At 51.8% G+C, this 21,839-nt stretch overlaps 1 protein-coding gene across 1 annotated transcript; it reads left to right on the forward strand.

Moving 5' to 3' along the window:
• Positions 1-72: 72 nt before the first annotated feature.
• Positions 73-21,812, forward strand: LOC121589645 (protein hedgehog). The gene is made up of 3 exons (XM_041908722.1): positions 73-1,486; positions 15,203-15,464; positions 19,840-21,812. Exons 1-3 carry the CDS (start codon positions 863-865, stop codon positions 20,481-20,483), a joined length of 1,530 nt encoding a protein of 509 aa, XP_041764656.1. The 5' UTR covers positions 73-862; the 3' UTR covers positions 20,484-21,812.
• Positions 21,813-21,839: the final 27 nt, after the last annotated feature.

Below are 21,839 nucleotides of genomic sequence, written 5' to 3' on the forward strand. Positions count from 1 at the left end.
TCTCGTGATGGCGAAGGCTGTCACCGACGGTGCTCGGGCGTGAGGTAAGGCGAGCTTCGAAAATTTTCAACCGTCAGTCTACTTAGTTCTAATTTAGTGCTAGTCGAATTACCATCGCTTCGGCGGACCGTTTGCGGACCTAAACCCCCCATACACCAATCGCTGATATCGTCGCCTGACGGCACTGATGGTGTCAGTTTGTGCACAGTGGAGTGGAAAAGTCGGAAAGAAAAGTTTTGCATAACTTTAAGGAAGAAGTGAGGCCAAAAAGAAGGGAAATAGAGAATTTTGTTTTTTTTTTCTGCCTGAGAAAACTCGCCTTCCTTTCGCCCTGTTGGACGGGCCGCGTGATGATTAGAAAGTGTACCGGTGTGTATTAGACCCACGGTGTAGTTTTAAATTCCAACCCCAGCCGAGAAAACACGTGCCACAGTAAATTTGAATCTCAGTGAACGAAGCCGCGCCATCGTCCAATGTCACGCCGGAATCGATCAGCAGTAGAGCGGCCGAGAGTTGTTGCCTCCAGTAGTAGTGCATCCTCATTTGCATAACCCCGCGTGTCTGTGTCTATGATCGTACGTGTGTGCATGCATGTGTGTGTGTGTGTAAAGTTTGCAGGTGAAAAGCAAAGAGCATAAATAATTATTACAACCCAATAAGTGCAGGGTGTGTTGGCCCCGGCGAGACAAGTGCAGTTGAAGGCGAAAAGGTGTGCCGTGGCAAAACCCCCAAAGTGTGACCGTAGTGTCTGAGTGTGTGATCGTGCGTTGTTTGAGTGTACGTGTGAGTGTGTGTGTGTGGCGAAGGTTAAGTGGCGTCTTCAGCCTCGAGTGCCGACCGTCCGTCGGCCACCGATAGCTGGATGCACCGGAAGAGTGCAGCGAGGTCGCTGCCTTCTGCGTCACGATCGTGCAATCTGTGCAGTGACAGCCGCATGGGCCGCTGGAGACAGACGCCGGTCGCTCGCGCTGTCGTCGTGCCCTGTGCGACGGCCGACCCGGTCAGCCCGGCAATGCAATCAACAGCCCGCTTGCCTGCCAGCCCGCCTGGACCGTACGAGATGGTGACGATGGGAGAGGAGATGAGTGTCAGCCCCGTGGAGGAGGGTTCGGTGGGCCACAGTCGCGCCGGACCGACCGGCCGGTGCCGATCTGCGCGCGCTGCGTGTGCGGGAAGGGTGTGTGGACCACAGCGAAGCAGGACGATGGTGTGGCTGATGGTGGCGCTGTTGGCACTGGTGCAGCTGACGGCCGGCTGTGGGCCGGGCCGCGGCATTGGCGGTCCCCGGCGGACCCGCAAGCTGCTGCCGCTCGTGTTCAAGCAGCACGTGCCGAACGTGAGCGAAAACTCACTGTCCGCGTCCGGCATGCAGGAGGGTCCGATCTCGCGCAACGACAGCAAGTTCCGCAGCCTCGAGACGAACTACAACAAGGACATCATCTTCAAGGACGAGGAGGGTACGGGAGCGGACCGTGTTATGACGCAGGTGAGTGACAGCAGGACGCTGACCGTGGAGAAAGCAGACGACGAACTTCCTTAAAAAAAACTCCAAAAAGTCTCTGCCTTCCTAACAACCTTCTCGAAGGACTCTTTCGTTAATGAGCTGGGTAGAGCATTGGGTACTGGTTCGGATGGGAAGGTCGCACGCGTCCCGGCAGCTCATTACACCATCTCAGGGCCACCGGCTCGGTTGCGACGGGTCGTCCCGTGTCGTAAAAGCGGGACCGCTTCCATCCAGCTCCATAAACTTCCGTATTTATCGTTTTACAAGGCAAGGTCCTGGAAGGCGAAGGCCAGTACCGACGGGTACGGCACACCGTGTGGCCTTTCACACCAGCAGATTTTAGCAGTATCAACACCATGTCAGGGCGTCGGCGGGACAAGAGAAAAAAGGCAACAAACAAGCGTACAAGCGTACATACTGTTATCGTTCGATCGGGCGTAAAATGCAACGTTTTGTTTGATAAATGCTACATGCTCGACCTCAATTTCTTTTTTCCCTACACACATAATCACTCACAAACACGCGCGCGGGCCGTTCGCACAGCCTTGACGTGTGTGTTTGATCCCCGGAAAGCCACCCCTTTCCCACATTCCAGAAGCAGCCACCGAAAAGCAAAATGTCATTACAAGCGTTATTTCAAGCTACGACGGAATGCAATGTTTTGGGGAATTACCTTTATCGGGGAGCCTGAGTTTGTATGTGTATGTGTGTGTGTGAGGGGGGTTTTTGCCTCTCTCTCGCGTGCCCGTTTGCTCTAATCTTATCGCCCGACTTGCGTATCAGTGCTGGATTAAGGGCAACTTTACGATCGATCGCAGAAAATGAGCCGATTACGTTACGCCGATTGTGATATGTGTCACCGGTGGGGTGCGTTCGAAATTTACGACCCACCCGGAAGACTCGTGCATTGAACGCGGTGGTTTGCAGTGATTTGCGGAGGATCGAAGTCAGCGAGTGCCGGGGAGGGTCGTTTTGCGTCTTAGAATATCAGCAAGTCTTTGCGGCGACTCCAAGCGTGGCATCTGGCTTTTATCAACAAATAGAGAGCTCGCTTTCTAAGACGCGTTCCAGGAATGGCGAGGTTGAAATAGAAGAGAAATTGCTTCATCGTGCAGTTAGTTTCCGGTTCCATTTTCTGTCGTCGCAAACGATCCCGGCTGCCCGACGTCCAAGTCATCTGCGATCCCACGATCGCTATTGAAGGGATGTCACAATCTGGCTCTTCTCAAGACGACGACAACCGATTTGATTGTTTATTCTCGAACGTAGCCCCCCTCCCTCGTGTTGCAGCCGTCCGCTCGATTGCGCCTGCGCCTTAAACGTTTTGCGAATCCCATCTCGCATCCAGCGCGCATAACGTTCGGAGTAATGTAAATAAATGATTAAAATTCAATTAAAGTGCTCTTGGTGCTCCAGCAACCCCGTCCGGCGTTTGCCCAAGAGGTTTTGTGTTCATTTTACCACCCTCTCGCCAACCTCCCGCCCCTTCAAAGGGAGCCATTTATGATCGAAGCGTGTGCAAACACTGGAACCGTTTGCTGCCGAAGTGATATCGAAAATCACACCTCACAGAGCCGGGGGACGAGGATCAATGAAAACTCTCCGTCGGTGGAATGTCGGTGGACGTCTGTTTGAGTAAATCGCTCGAGCTCTTAAGCTGTTGAGCAAACTCGTCCACCTTCCGTAGAAACAACAATCTCCCACCGCCTCCTCCCGATTCCGGCTCGATCGATTGCAGATCGGGTGAGACCTCACCGCGGGGAGGGGGATTGTTTTTGGGGTCGCTTTTGTTTTCACACCCGCCCGCAAAAGGGCATCTTCAGATGGGGGTGGAAGTCGTTGGTAAACGAACCACTCACACACACACGCACACATTGCTCTAGCTGCAATGTGCTGCACAGCGAAACGTGGCAGAGAAAGCACACGAGAGAGTTGAAACTGTTTGATCACATTAAAAATTAAATAATCGCTTCTTGGCGTTTTGTTTTTCAGGTTTTTCAACCTACCTGCTGTTTACCATTCCTTTCAGGGAGCTTTTCCCGTTCGGTCCAGGTGTACCAGGTGGACGGGAAGAGCAAGCAGGAGGGAAGAAGAAAAGCTTTTAAGCCCGAGGGCCGGCTTGGTTGTGTGCCGAGGGAAAACAAATCCATAAACCGACGCGAAGGGGTTGCATTGAACTGCAAATGGAAGTGGTTTGAGTGATGGGGAGAGGGGGGGGGAGGGGGTTAGGTTCTCGGACAGAACGAAACACTGAAATTACCATAAACACCACCCTCGAGTCGCGTTCCACCAAACGGCCACAAGCTTAGAATGGTCCCCTACTCTGTTGCTTGTTTTATGCTTTTTAAGAGGGCACACACAAGGGGGGCTTTGGAGAAAGAGAGAGAGAGAGAGAGAGAGAGAGAGAGAGAGAGAGAGAGAGAGAGAGAGAGAGAGTGAGCATGCTGGACACGGTCCGGATGGCGTTACATTTTCCCGTGCACAGGCGGACAGCGGGAAGGCGAGTGTGTGAGTGGCACAGCGCGAAGGGCGCAAAACACTTGTAGCGAATGTTGTTAACAACCGATTGTCAAACAAGGGCAGAAGTGTGTTTGGCTCTCGTTACCAATTTGTTGATCCACCCCAGAGCGGACACCGTATTTGACATGAGTAATTAAAACGAGCAGGAAAGCTGAAAGAGCACACACACACACAGAGAACGGGGTAATCGTAAGCAAACGATCAACGGCACGGTACGATTGTGTGGCACTTGAGAAGATAAACCACCCCATTGGTTGGGGGTGGTGGAGGAAGGAGGGGGTGCAATATAAATCTGGTTCAGAACGTAAATATTTAACTGTCGCTTTTGACAGCCGCACGATGATGTCAAATATTTGTGCATTGTGTACTAATAAACTGTCTCGCTGGGATCTTCGCCCCTTTCCGCCGGTGCTACATCGCATCCCCTTCTTTCCCCGAGAGCGGTGAAAGGCGGTGTAATTGAATTAAGAGTGCATGAGCGAGAGGCAAAAAGCGTGCAACAGTGAAAAAACGGGCATCGAGACAGGGAATTTAGCACCGATCGCGTGCACCTCTACCCACCAAGTGATGGGTTACGGCTCTTGGTGTTACTTTGTTTCATATCTGTGCCGGGACCGCGGTTCATACGGCTCTGTGTGATTCTGTTGTCGGCCTTTGACGGATTTTATTCATTTCACAGCTTCATGTTTGGTTGATACTTTCCGGCAGCGGTCTTTGTGGCGCGCGCGAGCGCACGCGGTCGCGATAGTTTTGACACTTGCTCGCGAGCCGCGACCGATTGGTTACGCCGGCACAGCCGCACAGGGAACCAGGCGCAAGTGATCCATCCCTCCGTGGAAGGTACAGAGGAAAAGACCCCCCACTTTTACAGACCAGGTGACCCGGTTTGCGGTACTTTTTGCGACTTATTAGCGCTATTAGATCGGCAGAGGCAGAGGCGCAGAACAGAAGAAAGCCAAGCCGACGACACTGTCTGCCTCCCGCGCCAAGATGTGCGTGCGATCGCGGGGGGTGGTCTTTTTTAGCTCGTGCACCGTCAGCAGGTGTGTGACAGTTGTGCGCCGTGGCAATGGGCTGATTTATTACGATGGGCAAGGATTTATGCGCGCGCGTCTGCTCTGCCGCCGTCCCGTGGACGCTTGGGATGCTGGATCGTAAATCATACCAATATATGCTGATCGGGCTTAGACATCAATCGACCTGGTTCCGCCTTGGGTTTCGCTATGCTATGGGGCCACCCATGGGGCCGCTGTTTTTCTTTTTGGCAATTGTTGACCTGATTTTAATGTGCCCATCATCATTAGGCCGGTTCGATCAGGGCCGGTTGGGCGGTGGGGGAGGGGGAGAAATTGCACCACCCCAAACCCCGATGGTGGAAAAATAGTTTTACGAGCCCGATTTACGATCTACGGAGTTTCGAGTTTGGGTTTATAAAGAGTCCGCGAAGCCTCGGATGGGGACAGCCGCAGGCGCGGCTTTCCCGGCATAGAACCGCGTCCAATCGACCAATTTCAATCAATTATGGAATTTATATGGCACACACGCTCTCTATCTCTCGCTCCCCCCCCCCTCCCCCACTCTGGTACGATTTTGCGCCACCCATACCCACCCACCGACCCAGCGGGCTTCGAAAAGGTGTCCGGTTAAGCTACTAAGACGACGGTTGGAAGCGATTTTTCGTTACCCTGCTTAATGGGCTGAATGTTTATGGCTACGAATTGCGCACCACAGTTGCCGGTGTTTGTACGTGTGTATGGGTGTGTGCGTGTGTGTGTGTGTGTGTGATGGTATTTGTATTTGGCGAGAGCTGTAAAGCTATAAGCGGAGGGAATTAGTTAATACGGTTGTAAACGGAGCTTTTTGTGAAGCTCGAAGCGTCGCTTTCTGTGGCTGCCTTTGGGGAATATATGGAAGCAGACGATCGAATACCGGCCCGGTCTGGTCGAAACAGTCGCATCTGATTGCCGCTCTGGCAAGACACACACACACACACACACATAGACACGCATTTACAAGGCGCTAATTAGCGACCGAGTGCGATCCGACAAACGGAAAATAAATGCTGTGCGATCGGCCGCGGGAAGCGTTTGGAAACAAAGCAACTTTGTTGAACTTGATTTTGGGCACTTCGAGCTACTCTTTCCCTTTTAACTACCTTCCTCGCAACGAATTGCATCTCATCTCACAGCCCACGGCATGCCTAAAGACGTACAAAAACACACACACACACACGCACACACGCCCCTTAAACGATAATGATGGCACAATAAAAGTGACTGAGAGATACCAAAAACAAAACAAAACAAAAACCGCACAGCCGTTATAAAGAGAAAACAAACGTCTCATAAAACGATAAACGCACCGTGGGCCTTATATTGCCATATTGCGAGCGGTTTTATTTTTGTTTTTTTGTTTCGAGGCAACGCGTTTGAATATTATTTAGTGCCCGGTCGCTCAAACAATGCGATTAAAAGTCAATCAATTGCTAATAATTGTCGACTGGCCCGTTTTTGTATTTGTATTTGCTTTCCTACCCTGCGAGGAAGCTTTCGAAATTGCAATTCCGATTGTTTGCGATTGCAATTGCCCTTTACGGCGCTTCCAGTTTAGCTGCGGCAGCCACCAAATGAGCTTGAGATGGTGGGTGGGCGATAAAACCTGCGGGCTCAAAGAGAAGGAAGGTTGGCGTACCGAACCAGCCCGCCTTTCGGTGCTGTAAACCTATCGGAATGGCATTTCGAGCCAATGTATATCGCAGGAATGGGAACGGTGGGTTTGTGTTTATTTTTAGCCACGAAAAAACAATAGCCCCCGTGGATGGTTTGCGTTTCGAGAGCAAATTGTTGCATTGCTTGGCGTTGCCCGCCCCAAGCCTCTGGAACGTAACTGCCAACTCATCGTTGGGCCGCTCTTTGCAGGGGGGAAAAGTTACATCTCGAAGCACGAAAGAGGCACAGGAGGAAAATGGCGCGCAATGTGTTGTTCTGCGGAGAAAACGACCCCAACAGCCGTATCAGGGGCAAGCAATCACTGTGGCAGTGGAGCGAAAATGTCGAACCGTGTGCAAGACGGTGGGAAAATCCTTCCCTAAAGGCCGAGTGCGTGCCGTTCGCGCGTGTGTGTGGGAAGTCATGGACGCAGATCGTGCCCTTGTGAGGAAGATGAACGATCGTTGCGCGGTACGATTAAGGCGCTCGAACATGTAGTTACGTGTTGTTCGTGTGTGTGTGTGTGTGTGTGTTGGGCGCAATGGAACAATCTTAAAGAGGATCTAGCAAAACCGACGGCTAGAAAGGGTGACGGCTGCGAGCTTGAACTCTCCAACAAGAGTGTGTGGAACACAGCGAATCAATGGAGCGTGCGCGAGACGGTCCAGCCAACCACCAAGCAAGTTGCTCGATCGCAGGCATAAGTTATGATCTGTTTTTGAACCACCGCGAGATCACCCTGCCTCGGATGGTGAGGGTGAGAAAGTCCGACCGACCCCGGGTGAAACCCCCCTCCCATCAAGAGCTGCCAGCATTTCGTCACGGGCTGTAATACGCCCGACCCGAAAAGCATAAAAGTATTCAATATTTTTCGCCAATCGTTCCGTTCCGGTGCTCGGGCGTAGCTCCGAAACAAGGAAAAGCAAGAGCTTCGTGGCCACTATCCGCTGCCGTGATTAAATCACCACCCAATTAGCATAAGCAGCATAGCGAATGCGGTGCGATCGGGACCTTTTTGCTTTTGGGATCGTTTCGTTCGGTCCACAGCCATGCAGCTTTTCACTCTGTGCAGCGCCTAAACACATTTATTGACAGTGACATTAAGCTCACGTTCTCGCGTCATACACACACGCGCGTCGTCATCAGCGGGCTCAGCAAACGGCTTCTGCAGTGGTAAAGTTTATGGCCCCCCGTTTTGTGGCTCGCTGCAAAGCAAAGCAACGGGAAACTTACAAGCCCCACCGCACGGTTCACGTGCGCAAGCGGGCAAGTAGTTCACGCTAACAACCTGCCAACGGTCCGCACACTGGGCAGGGATGGGCAGCATTAGGTTGCAGCATAATCGCGCGCGGTTGTAAAACCCGATTATCCCGAACGCTTCGGGCCCGATGTGCGCAATCCCCGTTCGTTGTCTCATAAATAAGGCTTAAATTGAACCAGTGCTGGATGGTACGGTGGGTCAGCCTGTCTGGCTGTAGAGTTGTGCAGAGTGAAGTAGCGCGCAAAACGGGCCTTCTTGGCCAGGGCTCGGATGCTCATGAGCTTTAATGTAGTGTTTTGTGTCTTCGAGAGATTGCCACCGAGAACGGGGGCAGCGGGGTTGCCGGTTTGTTGGGCTGATAAAAATGAGGTAAAACATTGTAGGCAATTGCTTAAAAGCTACAGCAATACTCCAAGAATTAACCATACCAGTGAGCTCCGATTGTTGTGACAGTGATTTTGACACATTGCTACAGCGGTTGGGCCCGAAACCCAAAGTTTCCAAACATTGAATATTGAACGATCGCATGTCGGGTGTTGTTCGTTAACCTTTCCCTGCGGCCGGATCGAGATTTTCGGTTGGCTAGAGTGTTTTCGGGTTTCGGTTATCTCACGCCAATGGAAGGATTCATTACAATCAACATCTCAGTTCACCGGAAGGTTTGGTTTCGGTTCCGAATAAAAAACAACGCCCGAAACCATGTGGCCAACGCCAAAAACCGCAGGAATTTGTCGCATTCCTCGCCGACCTGTCGAACCGGGCTCAAACTTTTCCGCTGGTTTGACTTTCTTGTGTCTTTTTTTTCTCTCTCTCTCTCTCTCGTGCTCTCCACGGTTGTGGGTCCTTTCTGATAGCCGCAAAAAGCGTCCCCCTCCCTCTCGAGCTCACTCTTGCACGCACATGTCGAGCCAGCCGGGAAGCGGAAAATCGGCATCGATCCGGTATCGATATCGATCCTCGCCTCGGTGAGGTCAAATATCCTATTACATCCTCCGGATACTGATCCACTCGAGGACGGCGTCCCCTGTCTCCCGGATTGGGCAGACCACACCGCAATCGCTCTCTCGCTCTCTCTCTCTTGCTCATCTCATCCAGCGCTACTTCTAAGGATTCTGAAATGGGAAGCTACTACTAACCTGCCTCAAGCGCAAGGCGCACAACAAAAGGCACTCTCCGGGGGCGCCCACAACACGGGAGGTCCTCGGGTACGAGGCCCCAGATCAGTCCACCGATCATCGTTTAGCCTCATCGGCCTCATCATCAGCGTCATCATCCGGTTGCCGTTCCTTTCGATTGTAATTCGATCCATGCCTTGGATGCTTCCCTATTCCCACTGGAGTCCTCCCACCGGTCGAGGTTCGTCTCTTCCTGCCCGATTGTAATCTTTCGTTTACCCCGTTAGCGAAACGGCATCTCCAGATGATAAACTCCCCCAACACCGGCACACAAGTAGCTCAATACGAGGGTGTATTATATAAGATTACATTTTAATCATAATTTTTCAATCTTGCCACTTGTCTCGCTGGTGGTGGTTTGGGGCGAATGTCACCGCACCGCAGAAAGCCGGGGAAAGCGAAAACACCATCTGCACCATTAATCAACCGTGTGCGGGCACAGCAAAACGCACCACTAAATGGTACCGAGTGTGTGTTTGTTGGGTAGAGGATTTGTTCGTTTTGCATTCTCCCGTTCCTTCCTGTTTGCGATCGCTATCGCTCCCACTGCCTCTATGAGCCGTAATGTATGCACATCGAAACAAAAAGGGTACACGGGCGCACACACGACGCAGGTTGCCCGGCTCGTGTCGGGTGTATAATGTCCTAAAGAGCGATGCACCGCACCGGCGACAAGACCCACCGAACCCACCGTGTGTGCAGTTAATGTGCGACCCCAAAATGTACCGATGACACCGTACAGTACACGGTGCGAGCGGTACAGCCAGCAACCAGCAGCAAACCGACCGTCCCTTTTACCCCTTTTCGTCGTCCTCGTCGGGACGGGTCTCGGTGCCGACTGAACTTGAAATGACAAAATAAGTGAGCAATATTAATGCGATGTAATTTAATACTTATCTCTTTTTAATTCTTCGCCTTTTCACCTTTTTGTTGCCCCACCCCGCTTCACCGCGCGCGCAACCAACGTCGACGAGCGTCTTTTATGGCGCGCGGTAAAGGATATTTTGAAAATAAAGAATGGAACAAACAGGCACAGAAGAGTGCCCCCGCGATCAAGCCACTTCTTGTACCGATTCGTGGGATGAGACGACATTTGTGCGTTTCTCTACAATCTCTCTCTCCCTCTCTCTCACTCTTTCTTTCTCTTCCCTTGCCCGTGGGCTGACAAATGGGGCACTCTTTGGAAGGTAACCGGGCCGACCATTTATCATCCCGCAGTCGCACCCGGTGTGACTCGCGCTTGTGCGCGACCCGAGCGAGACACAGGGATGACGGGGGCCGTTTTATTGCCTGTCCTGCCCGCTTTCAAGTCAGAGGAATTTGTCGCACACGCGTTTGCTTGACGCTTAAACGTTTTCGATTGCTGCCGGATCGTGTCGGAGCGCTACCTCAGCAGGCGGATAAACTGGCGGGGAAGCGTCGCGGCTGGGGCTGATCGGGAGATCGTGCCCGAACGATTAAACACGCACGCAGCCCGCCTGCGTTTTGGAGCTGACGAAATATTTTGACATGAAGTGTGACACACACACACACAAATGGTGTGAAGCCCTCGAGAGTTGAGTTTATTGTGACGGGGTTGGGAATAAATCTGAGCATTAAAGCGCTGGTGCTGGTCCTTATCGTAGCCGCCCCGTACCAAATAAGCCGACGATTAGCGGAGCTTTTCGTTCGAGTGTGGGATAAAAAGGCGGGTGCGTGTGTGTAGGGATGAAGCCGAGCTGGAAACGGAGGTGCAGGTTCGGCGAGTTTGTTTTCCCATGCCCATTGGCGGGGCCATTGTGCTGCGGGAATGCTGGCTTTAGAATGGTAAATCGGTCGCTCACGTTACACAGAGGTGGGAAGCTACCGTGCTGTTGTGGCCTGTTGACACAACCGATGTCTAACAAAAGCTTCAGTCACACACACACACACGCACGACATCGTTAAGCGCCACCACTTCATGCGGAAGCGCTGCGTCTTTTAAGGACACACAATGGAGGCGACGCGAAGAGTGGGAGCTCCTTTTGGTCGCTCCTACGGGGCTAGCGCTAATTGACACCACAAATGGCTCTGTTGCCATGGCGGAAGAACAGACAGAAGGCTCCACAAACATAATTAGGAAAGTGAAGAACATTATCGCCACACCGGGAGCTTGTTTAGCCGCACCCACGGGTGCGCGTTTTCCAGGACGGCCGGTTGTGGTCAAACAAACGCGTCAAGGAAAAATTAACAGGCAAGTGTAAATTTCCTTTGCCCATTAGCGCGAGTCAGTCCTGAGCACATGGGAAGAACACAGGGAATTGAATGCACTTTAAAAGCGCATGTTTACTTTCGTCTCCTGGGAACAATCTTTTCCCCAACTAGAAACCACACCCTGGAATGACCTTCCGGACACAGTAAACCCTTCCACTGCTTGGACGATGGTGCTCCCAGGGGGAAAGGTATGAATCCTTCTGCCGTTCGTTCCATTCGCGCGTTGGGATCATTTTTCATCGAACCGGGTGTTTGCTAATTTCCCTTTTGCCCCTTTGCCAAATCACATGTCCCTAATCCCTTTGTGAGTGCTTAAATCCACCGATTCAAATGGACGAAAGCAAAAACAAATAAACATAAATGGCAAACCACAAACTTCAAAAGCAAAAAAAAAAAAAAAGAAAGAGGAAAACGAATGAGAATGCCAACCTCCCGGGGACTCCCGCTGCTTGCCGTTGGTCAAGGTTAGGGGGTAAACCATTTCGCAACAATTGCAGCAAGGCAAAAGCTGTCAAAGTCAGTCAACTGCAGTTAATCGATTGTCGGCCGAAATTCGTTTTCCGTACACAAACACACAGCCGTAAGGCATTATTTGGTGAAAAACTATCCGTCACGGATTCCCGGCGAGAAGCTCAAGGCCCTCCGGGAGCAGCAGCAGCAGCAACAGCAAAAAGCCGAACGGCCATCTAATGGTTCCGTTCGATGTCCTTCGATGGGTTTGACAGCGAGCGGTTGGTTTGGGAAAGAAAATATCCAAATATTTAGACGCCGTGGCAAATTGGCTCAGGGACACAGGGCACACGGAATCGATTCGTCCCCGGTAGCCCTTAAAACAAACACCTTTTGAGCAGCACTGGGAATCGCCGGGGCCTACAATTGGGAAAAGTGAATCCCAAAGAAACCCATTCTCCTTGGAACCCGTGGCCAATGCGGTTCGCAAGATTCCGAGAAATGGTAAAGACGAGATCGAGACGGAGTAACAGAGAGAGAGAAAGAGAGAGAGAGAGAGAGAGAGAGAGAGAGAGAGAGAGAGAGAGAGAGAGAGAGAGAATGGCGATCAAGCGAAACGAAACGCGGCCGGTTGTGGGCAACGGAAGGACAAACATTTTTGGGTTTCTTTTTCCAGGGTTTCTGGTCGGCCCGTTTCGGACCCGCAGCGTATCGACCAACAACTTTCGGGGCGTCCAATTACTGCGTGAGCAAGGCGAATGCGCAAGATGGTACGGCCCCTAGGTGGGAATGTATCGGTTTGTTTTTTTTTTTTGTTTTTGGGGGAGGGAGGCCCTAGTCCCTGTGACAAGCGTGACACCATTTAGCCCGCCTAATATGACATCTGTGACGAAAAGTTTGGACACGATTAAGAAAAAGGCAATGGAAAACAACCTATAAACGAAGGAAGCCGACATCCCATAGAGGAGAAGAAGATGGAAGAACTAAAATCCATTCAACGATTCCTGCTGATCGGCTGAAATGCACACAAACACATAAATTTTAATTTAGCGTTCAGAGGCTTCTTCTTTGCTTCCACCTTCTTGACGCACCACAAGCTGGAGCGTCGACAAGCTTTTGCGATTGGATCGCGCATCACGCGATCGAGCGAACCGTTCTAGGTTCGTGATTGCTGCTCCGGGCGTCCGGTATTGCTAATCTCGAGGAAGCATCGGCTCTTTGGACGGTGAAAGCAAGCTCGTCTGCTTACTCTCAACACCAAAATGGCGTCGCTGGAAATGCATCGAAACGCATGCGAATAATTAACGATCGTGAAGTTCTTAAAAATCATTTGTACGGAAAGGGTCTGCCGTAGTAGATGATTCATCTATCAGTTCTCGTCGAGCGGAAATGCCTACACGGCAAGATTACAATTCCAAGCGACAGAAACGATTCAAGCGACGAACCTTGACCATTCTAGAGCTTTTGATCAGTCATTGGGAATTTGGGGTACGTTTTATGGTTCGAACTCGAACCATCTAGCATCTGTTGCCAAGACGCTCAACCGATGACTAACGGTGGATTCACCTGTCCTTGTCGCAACCGGCGGACCCCGCGGGCAGAGGCAAACCTTTCTACGCTCGGAAGCACACACACCCAAATCCTTTCCAGCACAAGAGACCACAGCGCGGGTTTCGTCTTGCTGTTTGGTTTGAAGCATTTGTTTTTTTGCTTCTTCGCTCCCCGAAACGGTCCAAGCTTTAGGCCACGCCTTTCCTGCCCGCGTTGGGAGCGCGCTGGGGGAGCCATCTTGAATTCGGAAACACACAACAGCAACAAAAAAAGCGATACGTTGTGGAATCGTTTCGGGATGAACACAGGTTGCTCGTAAAAGGAAGTGGCTCCTCGGGGGGATTTGGCTGCTAAGTGCTTTTTTGGTTGATTCTCTTTTTTCTGTGTAAGCAGTTACCTAAACCTATAAAAGCTTAGCTGGAACAAATTGGAATTGGAAATGGTTTAAGCCAAAGCCAATTTGGAAGCCATTCTGAAGTTCCCGCTCAAACGTGACGCTCGTTTCAGCTTATATTCAGCGCGGAGCTAAACAAACAGTCCGGAGAGGCTGTATAACGACAACTAAGCTTATTTTACATGATGCTTAGCTGTATAATAATCTAATGTGATTAAGTTTCCGTCTCTCATAACTGCAACTCCTCTGCAAACGCTAATCGATCCCATCCGAATAGCCATTTGCTTCGGCGCTTTTCTCAAGCAAGGCCGTGCATTTTATCGTTCCAAGTTTGCGTTTGCGCCGACCGTTTTAAACGATTTCATTTACCATTATGCTTGGCTGCGGAGTTGGAACAGTTTCCCCTTCGCCAAGCGAGCAGCGTCTTCTACTATGTAACGAAAATAAAAAACCCACACACACTCACACTCCACACAGCCACCGCCAACGAGACTGCAACTGGTTTTCTTGCGGAGGTGAAATCGATCTTCGACCGGTGATGGAAGTCTAAAGTAATCATCATCATCCACATCACCTTCAGCCGTGCTGTAGCGGTGTGTGCCGCAAGCCTACCACGATCTGCACGATGCGTGATAAAGGTGAAGAAAATTACACACCATCGCGCGTCGAAACGATGCTGCCGGGGTCCTCTCTCTCTCGCTCTCCCGCTCTGTGTTTTAAGAAGTTGGAAGATTAATTTTTATTTTTATCACTACACGCACCTCATTAATCAGCTTCGGGATGGGTTGGCCGGTGCCGGGGTAACGGCAGCGGGCAGCGAGGTGCGATGCAAATGAGACGCATTTGTTTTTCGATGGCCACTGCACATTCACGCCTTTCTCATCTCAGAAAGAGCGCCTCGGAACGGGTTTTCCTGCCCCGCGGTACCGATGGCTGGGTGATAAAAGCAGCCAGATAACAAGCTTTCTGCGTGCGTATGTGCGTGTGTGTGTGTGGGGTGTTTCTTCATCATTCCAATCACTCTCCTCCCCCCAACCACCGCCACTTGATTCGATCCGAGAGACCCGTGAGGGGTGTCTTGCCGAGTCGATATCAATTTGTGTCGAAGCTAGTCATTAGTCTCCTGCTTCTAGTCTGCCCCGTTATCGGGGTTGGCGCGGTTCTCCTGCCTTTCCCTCCTCCTTTTCCCATCTCTATTCCCACCCGTTTTGATGGGGAGCAACTTTCGCCACGATCGGCGTTTCGCTTCAGCTATTAGGCAGGAAGTTGCAAGCGCTGGCGGCCAAACGAACAGTTGTTTATGGGTATTGGCTTGTTGACAAATAATTAGCATCATTACGGGGATAATTTAATTAACGTATCACCATACTAACGTGTTACTTTGCTCTCTCTCTCTCTCTCCCTCAGCGCTGCAAAGAAAAGCTCAACATACTGGCTGTCTCGGTGATGAACCAGTGGCCCGGTCTGCGGCTCATGGTGACCGAGGGCTGGGACGAGGACCACATGCATGCGCCCGAGTCGCTGCACTACGAAGGGCGCGCCGTCGACATCATGACGTCGGACAAGGATCGGTCGAAGATCGGCATGCTGGCACGGTTGGCCGTCGAGGCCGGCTTCGACTGGGTGTTCTACGAGAGTCGTAGCCACATCCACTGCTCCGTCAAATCAGGTGAGTTGACGCTTTCGGTGTGACGCTGTGGGTTGCTGTTGATTTCAAAGAAACTCGCCCTGACTTCCCCGCAAAAAGGGCCTGAGAGGATCACCTTCAAGCGCGGTCGGTAGGATCAGTTTCCTATCCCTCCCGGGGAACGGAAATTGAGCAGCCTGATTCCTGTTTGTAATCCGATCGCGAACCTGCTGTCTCGCACTCTTTCCTTCGCACGGCGAGACGCGGGACAGCGCTCATTTAAGAAGTCGTATCACCTTACGGCTCCCATTATGTGCAGCGGCCCGGTGCGTCCTTCATTCACCGCCGTAGGACTACCTTCGGCGCAGAGATATCCCGTGCGCAAGCTGTCGGAGTCGAAACTTTTCGGGATGGTGCACGCAACGCGGGCCGAAGGAAGAGGCAAGATCGTTGTCGGGCCTCACGGGCACGAAATCACCATTTGCGAGAAGCAAAGAAAAGAGAAATGCAGAATCCGTAATTGAGTTTACGCCGAAAGCGTCAGCTTTCGCAGCAACTTCGACAGCTCCTGCCGCCATCTGTAACCTGTAGTTTGTGTACCGTTTCCGCACGCAAACCCCTCGCCCCTCCGGGGTCCGGGGCTCTACATCATGCTCGACAACTTTTGATGAATGCAAATCGTTGTCCGGTTTACGCGTTGTTTGGTTGCGCCATGTTCTCTCAGCCCGCTGGCCCGGGGTGAAGCAAGTCGTAGAGGAGGTTTTTTTTTACGATCCAGAGCTCCAGAGTTCCAAACTTTTAACGAGTGAATGGGGAATGTGAACGGAATTGGGTGGAGGAAAATACGCCTTGGCGTCAGCGGAAGAACAACGAACGACGAACTCGGCGCGATGAAGATGGCTAACGAGCAGCTTGTTAATTCTGGTCCATCTTTTCTCGCTGCCATCGCGGCCATTTCCCGCCATGGTCCGCAGGCTGTTTTACGTCCTGCTCGCTCGGTGATCATATCAGCGTCTTGTTAAAGCACCGGGGCGCTGCACCGCTGCACACTGTTAAAGCGTTCTAAGTGAGAGCGTGTTCCGCTTTTCCGCTCCCTTTGGGCGGTGAATGTGATTCTGCAGGGAGGGCTATTATTTTCGCGACCTTCCAGCGTACGCTTCGGAGGAGCGGACCTTAATTTATCTGCACCAGGGTTTTAATTAAAAACCGACCTGCACCGAGACCGCCTCAAAATCGATCCCGCCAAGTGAAAGCGACCACGATGGGTCCTGTGGCTTTTGGTTGGTTGGTCCCTTCTTGCCCATCTTTTCTGTGCCTAAGCTCGTGTAAATGTTTGTTTCCCTTGCTTGTTTTTCGAGGGAACGCGCTGCTATTGCTGCAAGCCGGAGATGCTGCCCGCTCTCCGCACTACCTGTCAAAGGCAACTGGCTCGAGTGGCTCAAAGTCAGTGCCTCCAGTGGATAAGCACCGGTTAACCCTTCGCCAGGGATAATCCTGCAGCCAAGCAGCGGCGGCTGCAAATCAATCCCAACCCCCGGTCGACGGTCCCAGAGTTGGAAAATTAATTTTCTAATGATATTATCCCGCTTTGCGAACGCAAAGCCGACCGGTAAACCTCGCCGCGGCAAGTAGCTGGACTGGACGTCCTTTTGCCCCTAGCCGGATTATTTGCTTAGCACTCTCGCACGAGTTTTGTGAGCGGTTCGAGAGGGTCCTTTTTTGCTCGTTTGGTTGTTTCTTTTGGCCGTTGTTGTTCCGGGCCGTTGTTGGAATGGATTTGTTCAGGTGTTTGAGCGCAATCCTTCCCGGGATCCGTACGGGCGGGCGGGATTGGGAACAAATGGCAAATATTATTATTGCACTTTGCGCAGGGGGCACATGTTTGCGGTTGTGTGTTGGAAAATGCTTCTCTGGCAATCCGTTACACACCATTTGAAAGCTGCCCACTTACAGTTGAGGCTCACAGAGCGATCGCCATTTTTAGAATCAACCGAACAAATGTTTACATTGTTTTGTTGATCTTCAAGGCCGGAGTCGCTTTGAGTTTCCTTTTTTTGTGCATTTTAAACCTCTCGAAAAAGACTCCAGCCAATGAAAAAGTGGTATCAAAATGTGCAACAAAATTTCAACTTTTTTTACGACGCAGCAGAAAACACACTAAACTCGTATGCAAATTAGTTTCAGGTGGCTTGAGAATAACAATTCGCTCACCACGAGCGTTGCGATTGCTGCAATGGACGCCTTCAAGAACCTGCACACACGCACAGCGCCCGCCTGCGCCCATTCAAAAAGCACAGCGCCGCTTGCGCAAGGCACGAAACGAAAGACTTCAATGCGTCGGAATGAAGCGCAGCAGACGGGAAACCTCTTAAATACCTGTGGCTACCGCTAGAGTTTCCCTCCGTGTATCACGTTCATATCGAACGGCTACGGGGCCGTTTCACATTCCAGCAAACGGGCACGGGCCGGGTGAGGGGGCCGGGGATCGAGACGGACGGATACGGTGAGGCTTTCGGCGGCTTGCGTATCGTGTGACAGCCGTCGAGTGGTTGGAGCCCGGCTTGTTTATGGTTAAGCGCGCCGTTCGGGAAGTTTACAATTTCCGATGCGTCCGGGGCGCTCTGTCACTTTGGTTCTTTATGCCATCATTTATCTGTTTTTAATAACGAGCTAATGGTTGCGACACACCGCGGGAAGGGAAAGAACAGGGGGCATTAGCTGTCGGTCATCAGTGGGACAGGGGAGAATCATAAAAGAAGTACCTCGCTCGGCCACTTCAGAGCGATGGGAACCTTTCGATCAAATGTCGTTCGCTTCCATATCCTCCCCTCTCTCGAACCCTTTCGATAAGAAAACAACGGAAATTAACAAGACCGTTCAGTGCTCCAACCGCTGGACACAAATCAGGACTGCTTGGCCGAGACAACTCCACAGCCACAGCATTAATGTAAATAAACACTCCAGCGTGACAGTTCACACGCGACGGGCTCGAGCTTGTTTGTTTTACGGATCGCGCAAAACTCTCGCCAACAGTGGTGGCGGCATGGTTGGGCCCGAAACAACACTAACAGGCAAAGTCGACGCTCTCACGGTATCGAGCGTTAGGCGGAAATTAATTTCGCCTGTCCCGGGTCCAAGATTTATCTGCAGCCGATCGATTGGAATTGCGATCACACAGGGAAAGCGCCGTTGCGGTGGAACGAGACGTGGATCGGACCCCTTGAAATTGATGAGCCATGCTACGGAGCGAGTGAGCACGGGCTCGGGCTCATCAATCAGGACCCCTGGAGCATCGTACACGACACACACACATTCTCGCGGAGCAACGCGTTTTGACAAATGAGACTTTTAAGCGCAAAATTGATGTGATTCGATGGGTCCACGGCGTGTTTCGTGCGCGCTCTGATCGATGTTTTAGTTTTCGGGATCGTACCATTTGCTGCAGCGTTCGTCGTTGCAATTTAAACGTAAATAAATGACACACAGGCAGCATGTATTAATTGGATCGAGTGTGTAAGGTTTGAGAAGCATTTTTGATAAGTTATAAATCTTGGGGAAACATCCTTGGCAACTCTACAAAGTTACCTCTGCAGCATCAGCAAAAACGAAGCTTTACCTAACTGAGTCAGATGTAAAATGCAACCGCAAACCGATGCCACTTCCCTTTTTTCCACCATTTTCTTCCCCGCAACCGGCCATGCTCGGGTGAGGCAAGAAAATGATCACACAAAGCAAGGAAAAAAAACCCAAGCGCAACACACAGGCCGAGGTTGCCGAGGCATTCTTTCCGACCCGAAAAGGCACGGGTGATACCATTCCAAGCCGCCATTGATCGCCGCCTCCAGAATCCGGCCGTTCCATGCCGTAACATCAACACAATGGCCGCAAAAAGGGTCTAGAGAGAGGCAGGAGAGACGGCGAAACCGGTGCACGATGCACGCGGCCGCATGGGAACCGTTTTTAATTTCCCCCGCAGCAGGTTCGAGCATCGCCAGGCGCAAGCAAACGCAAGATGAAAGGCAAAATCGGCAGACGAATGCCGAAATGTGAGTTCGCACAGGATCAACCGTTTCTTTCAAGCATCAGCTTGCTGGTCGCTTTGTGCTTGTCGGTGTTGTTTCTGGGGTGCAATAAATCAATAGATAGTAAATATGTTAACCACAGCATGGCGCCGCGACTGCGTACGTGTGCGTGTGTGTGTGTGTGTGACAGTTTTGGTGAGGATACCTTAGGTCTCTCTTTCTCTCTCTCCCTTTGCTTTTATTTCGTCCTTTGCCTTGCCTGGTTCCGATGGGCCAATTTTCGGCATTTTTGTGGTTTTTCTTCGTCCATTTGTCAGACATTAAATTGGATCCGTTTTACTAACCGCATACCATTTTGTTTTTTTCTCTCTCTCCATCTCTCTCCGTCTACACAGATTCCTCCCAGTCGAGCCATACGAGCGGCTGCTTCACCGGCGACAGCACCGTGCTGACCGAGGCCGGCGTGCACCGGAAGCTGAGCGAGCTGCGGATCGGCGAGCGGGTGCAGGCCGTCGATGCGGCCGGCCGCACCGTCTTCAGCGAGGTGCTCATGTTCATGGACCGGGACACCCACCAGCGGCGCGAGTTCGTGACGATCGAGGCGGAGGGCGGCGCGCTGCTGAAGGTGACGCCGGCCCATCTGGTGATGGTGTGGCGCCGCGAACGGTCCGAGACGCGCTTCGTCTTCGCCGACCGGGTGCGCGAGGGCGACCACATACTGGTGCACGTGGCCGGGTCGCTGGAGCCGCGGGCCGTGCATCGGATATCGGCCACGCTGGCCGAGGGTGTGTACGCGCCGCTCACGGGCGAGGGCACGATCGTGGTCGACTCGATAGCGGCGTCCTGCTACGCGCTGATCGACAGCCAGACGGTGGCCCACTGGAGCTTCCTGCCCTACCGGCTGGCGGAGAAGGTGGCGGCCCTGTTCGAGCGCACCGACCGTCTCAGCTTGCCGCGGCACGAGGGCATCCACTGGTACGCCAAGTCGCTGTACACCATCAAGGACTATCTGATTCCCTCCAACTGGCTGTACCACTGAGCCGGGGCCGGAGCCGGTCCCTCCCAGTGGGCGAACGAAATGCGTGTAAAAAGTGTACAGTGTAGCATCGGAGGGCGGACGGCAAACGGCGCAAACGCGGCGCGACCGATCTAAATTATTTATGTATGGAATGCTCGGCACGGCAAACGCTCCAGCAATTCGACTGTACAGCCAACGACTCACCACAAGGATGGAGCGACTGCTTTTCCGCGCGTAGGCTGTAAGCGCCATCTGCCTAGCAAATCCGGATGTGTGCGGGCCGTTTGTGAAACGCTCCACACGGGGTCCGGTTTTTAGTTCTGTTTCTGTTTCTTTTTTAAACGTTGTCCTTCAGTCCGGAGTGCAGCCGGCCCCACAAGGACGAGCTTGGAAAGTTAGCTAAATAAGTAGTGGCAAAGACAAAAAGACAAAGATTGACGCTGAAGTTTCGCGTAAGGAATACAAGGCAGGAGCGGGAGCAAGTAGACAGGAGCAAGTAGTGCAGGAGCGCGTTAGGTAGACGATTAGGTAGCCGAAGCTTCAACAAACAGACACCAACAGCATAGTGCGCAAGAGTATTAGGGGCGTAATTTATTACCTTTATCTTATAGTATGTATAGTAGTGTAGGGGAGGGCTTATGATTCGATGCGCCATTTGCCACATAGCGATGTGTATGAATGGCCACAAATGGGGGAGATAGGACCGAAAACTGAAAAAAGATTGTTAAATTATTGCTGGGGCTGCGGCACCTCAGGCCAGTGCGACCGTGTTTGGAGTCAGGACGTCCTGTTTGTTTCTTTCCCTGTTGGTTCGTGTGCGTATTCTTTTCTTGCCCTAAATGTACCAGTTTAAGCCATGAAAGGTAACCAATGCACACGAGCACGAGAACAGTGGGACGAGCAAGATGGGGGAAGAAATCGTTTAGCGAACGAGAGACTAAGTATTTATTAACTAAGTGAAACACACACACACACAACCACACGCTGTCGGAGCGCTAAGAAGTCGCTCTTGTTTGTGCAGATGCAGCGGAAGCCGCAAGCAAACCAGAACCCGTGATATCTAATTTTAGAAACTCTCTAAATACTACGTTTTATCGTCTGATTTGTTTGCGGAGAGTGTAGTGGCAAAGGTTTTAAGATATTGTACAGCCAAAACGACCTGTTCGAAGCGTGTGGGGAAGGAGCGCGCCTACCGAGCGCTTTCAGAGGGATGATGATGATGTTGATTGAATGTGGAGACGACAGCAAGTTGCTGGGCAAGGTACCACACCGGCGCGTATTAACAGTGAAGAGAACTTATTGAGTTGAAATAAAAACGGAATGCTTCTGTAAATAGTAACCACCAATTAATAACGATGTGTGTTGTGCGCGGTTTTT

The sequence above is a fragment of the Anopheles merus genome, chromosome 2R (genome assembly GCF_017562075.2).
Source record: "Anopheles merus strain MAF chromosome 2R, AmerM5.1, whole genome shotgun sequence".
NCBI classification, from domain to species: domain Eukaryota; kingdom Metazoa; phylum Arthropoda; class Insecta; order Diptera; family Culicidae; genus Anopheles; species Anopheles merus.

Coding starts and splice junctions, on each gene's coding strand:
- LOC121589645 (XM_041908722.1), top strand. CDS start 863: ATGCACCGGAAGAGTGCAGCGAGGTCGCTGCCTTCTGCGTCACGATCG. Junction 1,487..15,202: donor CGGACCGTGTTATGACGCAG/GTGAGTGACAGC, acceptor TCTCTCCCTCAG/CGCTGCAAAGAAAAGCTCAA. Junction 15,465..19,839: donor CCACTGCTCCGTCAAATCAG/GTGAGTTGACGC, acceptor CCGTCTACACAG/ATTCCTCCCAGTCGAGCCAT.